Source organism: Lithobates pipiens, unplaced genomic scaffold (assembly GCF_037356315.1).
Source record: "Lithobates pipiens isolate NorthernLeopardFrog02 unplaced genomic scaffold, aLitPip1_a1.2 Scaffold_41, whole genome shotgun sequence".
NCBI lineage: Eukaryota > Metazoa > Chordata > Amphibia > Anura > Ranidae > Lithobates > Lithobates pipiens.
In genome coordinates this window covers 7,739,131-7,744,979 of record NW_027507861.1, presented here as the reverse complement: position 1 = coordinate 7,744,979, position 5,849 = coordinate 7,739,131, and the positions used below count along the sequence as shown (strand labels likewise).

At 45.5% G+C, this 5,849-nt stretch overlaps 1 protein-coding gene across 1 annotated transcript; it reads left to right on the top strand.

Moving 5' to 3' along the window:
- Nucleotides 1-929: 929 nt before the first annotated feature.
- Nucleotides 930-1,954, top strand: LOC143956734 (olfactory receptor 52K1-like). Its single transcript, XM_077466924.1, has one exon. The coding sequence runs from the start codon at nucleotides 934-936 to the stop codon at nucleotides 1,909-1,911; it is 978 nt and encodes a 325-aa protein (XP_077323050.1). The 5' UTR covers nucleotides 930-933; the 3' UTR covers nucleotides 1,912-1,954.
- The last annotated feature ends 3,895 nt before the right edge of the window (nucleotides 1,955-5,849 follow it).

Below are 5,849 nucleotides of genomic sequence, written 5' to 3'. Positions count from 1 at the left end.
CAAGCTGGGGTCCAGTAGCAGATATAGCAGGTTGGGATCAAGCAGAAGCGTATTCAAGAAACAAGCCAAAGGTCAGTAATGAGTGGTAGCAGAGATTGGGGCAGCTGCAGGTACATAAAGGAGCAAGATATCAGCTGGAGAGAGCACAATAATCTTGCAAATAGGAAGTTCAGAGACTTAAATGAGGTAGTTCATGGAGGAGAAAAGAGTCCAAGGGTCACGAGAAGCAAGATACAAAGCAAGATTGTCCTAGGACAGGGTAGGCAAAATACAAGTCCCATGAGACATTGTAAGACCCTAACAATCACAGGCATGACTCCTAGAGGCAGAGGCATGATGGAATTTGTAATTTCCCCACAGCTGGAGGGCCAAGGTTGCCTAGCCCTGTCCTAAGAGATCAGACGGGGAGCTGTCCCGCATCTCAGGTGGCTCAGCAAGAAGAGCTACAGCCAGCTTCCGCAGAGGTTCAATGTTGAGGTCCAGACCCTGACAGTTCCCTTCATTCAGAAAAGTGTTGTTGGATATTGGGACATAGTGTAACTGTGATGTCATGGTGTGGCATATGAAGGAGTATGCCATCCCCACTCTGACACAATGAAGTAGGTCACTCCCATTGGCTCACTTTATAGACGCTAAGGTGCAAATAAAATAATCAGCAAAATACTGATTGACCATGATAGCCAAAGCTGATCTACAGGCAGATATAAGGCCATCCCATTGAAAGCAGCTATGTATTAATTAAAATATAATACATTTTATTCTCAAGCTAACCTCGTGTAACTAAGACCCTTCAAACAGCTGAGGGCCACAAAGAAAGACTGAGACCATGACATATAGCCCCAAATAGCAGGGAATTACCCGTTTTAACTGTTCTGCTCATTTATTTGCTCTGAAAATCAGACTAAGAAATATTCTGCTTTTTCAGGTTGAAAAATGGAACTCGTCAACCTTCTGAGTCCAGGTCAGAACATCTCCCTTTCCTTCAGCGAATTCATCCTGTACCCATTTCCTGGAGTAACCAATCACAGACAGATCCTGGTTGTCCCATTCTTCTCCATCTACAGTGCCATCATTGTCCTAAACTTTGTTATTTCTTACACGGTGTGGTGGGAGAAGAGTCTCCACAACCCCATGTATATTCTGATTGCTCTTCTTCTGGCCTTAAATATCATTGGCACCACTGCGGTCGTTCCCCTGATGATACAAAGCTTGTTTGGGCAAAACAAGGTTTCCTTCTCAGGCTGTCTGTCTCAGATGTTCTTTGTCTACTCTACTACCTTGTTCAAGTCCGTTGTGTTCCTATTAATGGCCTTTGACCGGTATATAGCGATCTGTAGACCACTACGCTACCACAACATTATTAACCGGAGCTCTCTGATCCAGGTGTGGATGGTCGGGTTGGTTAGGAATAGTCTTCTTGTGTTACTAGTTGTTTTTCTGGCATCAAGAGCCCAGTACTGCAAATCCAACATCATTCTGAACTTCGTCTGCGAATATGGGGTCCTTCTCAGCTTGGCCTGTGGAGAAGTCTTCAAAATCCACATGGTAGGTTTGATGGTGAGGATGGGTGTCACCTTATCCGATGTGACCATTCTCTTGGTCTGTTATGTGAAAGTTCTCAGAGTGGCCCTGAAGATCGCAGCCAGTAGCGCACGGGGCAAAGCCTTGAATACGTGTGGGAACCATCTGCTTGTAGCTCTTACTGTTTATTTATGCGGAATTTTGTCTTCTATCTTCTACAAGGTAGAGGAGTCAGTTTCATATGACTTCCAGAACCTCTCCAGTGCCGTCTACTTCCTTTTTCCGGCCATAGCCAACCCAGTTATTTATGGATTGAGGGTAACTGAAATTAAAGACTGTTTGATGAAGCCCTGGAAAAAGAAATCTTCAGTAAGTTTAAATAATATCTGATGGGTATGAGTCTGCTAAATTTTCGAATGTAACATATCATAAGGTCTCGGTTAATCAGTTTATTAAATACATTTTAAACAAAAAACAATGTTATGTGCATTGATTTATCTCCACAATTCTTATCTCCAGTCTGCATCCCTTAGTCTGCCAGAAAATACAGTATGTAGCTTTTCCCATTCATGGATTCAAACTCTTCCTGGGTCTTCTAGGTATACGTGGGTCACATGATGGAGGAATAACCCCTTAAAGGTGTTCTCAATGCCACACTAGATAATGGAGGTATAAAGCCTTCAAGGTGTTTCAGGGCAAGATGAAGACTGTATAACCTGCCCCAGGATACCAGGAAGTTGATGGAGGTATGACTCCCCCAAGGTGTTTTCACATCAGATGATGGAGGTATAACTCCACCAAGGTGTTCCCAGGTCAGATGATGGAGGTACAACTCCCCCAAGGTGTTCCCAGGTCAGATGATGGAGGTACAACTCCCCCAAGGTGTTTTCACATCAGATGATGGAGGTATAACTCCCCCAAGGTGTTCCCAGGTCAGATGATGGAGGTACAACTCCCCCAAGGTGTTTTCACATCAGATGATGGAGGTATAACTCCCCCAAGGTGTTCCCAGGTCAGATGATGGAGGTACAACTCCCCCAAGGTGTTTTCACATCAGATGATGGAGGTATAACTCCACCAAGGTGTTCCCAGGTCAGATGATGGAGGTACAACTCCCTCAAGGTGTTCTCACATCAGATGATGGAGGTATAACTCCACCAAGGTGTTTCCACGCTAAATATTTGGAGTTTTAAAGACTCCAGGCAATATGAGGATTGCAGTCCAGATGATGGGGGTATAACTTCTCCAAGTTGCTCACACATCAGAGGATGAAGGTATAACTCCCCACCAAGGTATTTCCAGACCAGATGATGAAGATATAATTCCTCCAAAGTGCTCCTAAGGCAGATGGGAGACTTAACTCTGCCAAATTATTCCTGGGCCAAATGATGGATGTATAACCCATCCGAGGCGTAGTCTCAGAACCCATTATGAAAGCAGAACCTCTCCTGTTCTCAGGCTATATAATCAAGGTATATAACCCTTCAAAGGTGCTTCCAGGAAAGAAAAGAATTGTAGGCCAGATGATGGGGCTATAACTCCTCCAAAGCGTTATCACATCAGATGATGGAGGTACCGTATATACTCGAGTATAGGCCGACCCGAATATAAGCCGAGGCCCCCAATTTACCCCCAAAAAACTGGAAAAAATTATTGACTCGTGTATAAGCCGAGGGTGAGACATGCCTGTCCATCCCTGTGTGTCCGTCCATCCCTGTGGGTCCATCCATCCCTGTGTGTGTGTCCATCCATCCGTGTGTGTGTGTGTGTGTGTGTGTGTCCATGCATCCGTGTGTGTGTGTGTGTGTGTGTCCATGTATCCGTGTGTGTGTGTGTGTGTGTGTGTGTGTGTGTGTGTGTGTGTCCGTGCAGCCTACCTGTGTCCAGCCTGCCTGTGTCCGTCCAGCCTGTGTCCGTCCAGCCTGCGTCCCGTCCAGCCTGCGTCCCGTCCAGCCTGCGTCCCGTCCAGCCTGCGTCCCGTCCAGCCTGCGTCCCGTCCCGGCCCGGCCCGGCCCGTCCCGTCCCGAGCCGAGCCTCCGTCCTTCAGCTCTTCGTCGGCGGCCATTCTAGGATTCAAAAGCCGCGCCTCCGTCGGTGATAGGCGGAACACTCAATTTCCCACTGACTGCTGGGAAATTGAGTGTTCCGCCTATCGGATGTCCGTGATAGGCGGAACACTCAATTTCCCAGCAGCCTGTGTTCCGCCTATCACGGACATCGTCTCATCCTCGTCCGTAGTACGAGGATGAGACGATGTCCGTGATAGGCGGAACACAGGCTGCTGGGAAATTCAGTGTTCCGCCTATCACAGGCGAAGGCGGAGGCGGAGGCGCGGCGTTTGAATGTTAGAATGGCCGCTGTCTGTCTGCTCGATACGCTGATCGAGCAGGCAGACAGCGATGACTCGAGTATAAGCCGAGGGGGGCACTTTCAGCCTCAAAAAAGAGGCTGAAAATCTCGGCTTATACTCGAGTATATACGGTATAACTCCCCCCCAAGGTATTCTCACACCAGATGATGAAGATATAATTCTTCCAAAGTGTTCCTAAGGCAGATGGGAGATATAACTCTGCAAGGTAATTCTGGGTGAAATGATGGCGGTATAACCCCTCCAAGGTGTAATCTCAGATTACATTATGAAAGCATAACCTCTTCAATCTCTTCTCAGGCTATATAATGGAGATATAACCTTTCAAAAGGTGTTTCCAGGCAAGATAAGGATTGTAGGTCAGATGATAGGGGTATAAGTCCTCTAAGGTGTCCCCACATCAGAGGACGAAGGTATAACTCAACACCAATGTATTTCCAGACCAGATGATGAAGATATAATTCCTCCAAAGTGCTCCTAAGGCAGATGAGAGATAAAACTCTGCCAAGGTATTACTGGGCCAAATGCTGGAGATATAACCCCTCCAAGGTGTGGTCTCAGAACCCATTATGAAAGCATAACAAGGGTGTTCCCAGGCTTGATAATAGAGATAAAACCCTTCAAAGGTGTCCTCAGGACAAATAATGGAGGTATAACCCTTGTGACAGTGTGAGGCCCCACCACTGTGAAAATATAGGAGAAAATACCATAGGATTCACATTAAGGCCTAATGCAAAGTTCCAGACTAGCATTTCTGAGTGGAGAAAGCTATGTTTTTGGTTTTCTCCAGATCCAAAGTGTTGCTCGGGGCTCCTAGTTTGGAAACAGCTCCCATAATTGAGACAGGAGGTCTCGCCCACAGGTCAAATGTGTCTCAGCCAGGAGTCAAGAGACAGGAGGTCTCACCCACAGGCCAGAGGTGTCCCAGCCAGGAGTCAAGAGACAGGAGGTCTCACCCACAGGCCATATGTATCTCAGCCCGGAGTCAAGAGACAGATGGTCTCACCCACAGGCCATATGTATCTCAGCCCGGAGTCAAGAGACAGATGGTCTCACCCACAGGCCAGATGTGGCTCAACCAGGAGTCAAGAGACAGGAGGTCTCACCCACAGGCCAGATCTGGCTCAACCAGGAGTCAAGAGACAGGAGGTCTCACCCACAGGCCAGATGTGGCTCAACCAGGAGTCAAGAGACAGGAGGTCTCAACCAGGGGTCAGAGGGACCACAGCCAACCGCCAGTAGACAGATCTCACCCCAGGAGTCAGATGGGCTCCTATTGGGCTATTAGCAGGATTCCCCCACTGACAGCTGAAATCTTCAAAGAAATAAAAACATAGCAATTATCAGTTGTTAGGGAGTGGGGCCGCCATTTTCTTAACAATCATTGACTCATACAGCTATCAATGGGGTCCCCCTATTGACAGACGAATTGTGAATAAAGTCATGGCAAATGGAGCTGTCAAAATAAAAAAAGCAGCCAGGCAATTTTGTTTATCAACAACATTGCTCAGCTACTAAAACAGAAAGATAAAAAGAAACATTGTTTCCTTTTGTATCTTTCTATATATTAATCTACAGATCAAAGGGATCAACTTCCAAGTCAGTTTAACACAACCTGTCAAGTAAAAAAATGTAAATGTTCCACTGTTTAACCCCTTATTAACCCTTAATTTACTCAAATCCATCTTAATTAACTCCTTATTATCCTTCTCCAGTTAATTATTATTTTCCTGCAGTTTTTCTTTTTTTTTTTGTTTACTTCTATTTTATAAACTTTTAATAAATTAAAACTTTTTTTTTTTTTTCCATAAAGATTTTATTAGTTTTCAAGAAAAAGTACAGCAAAATGTAACAAAATAACAATATGACAAAATGAGTGACAGGTTTCAATACAAATTGTTCTAGGCAAAAATTTACACCATCATGGTATCGTAACTGTCAAATGAGTTTGTTTATTATT

Bases quoted from the DNA above. Each gene is read 5' to 3' on its own strand.
- LOC143956734 (XM_077466924.1), top strand. From the start codon at position 934: ATGGAACTCGTCAACCTTCTGAGTCCAGGTCAGAACATCTCCCTTTCC.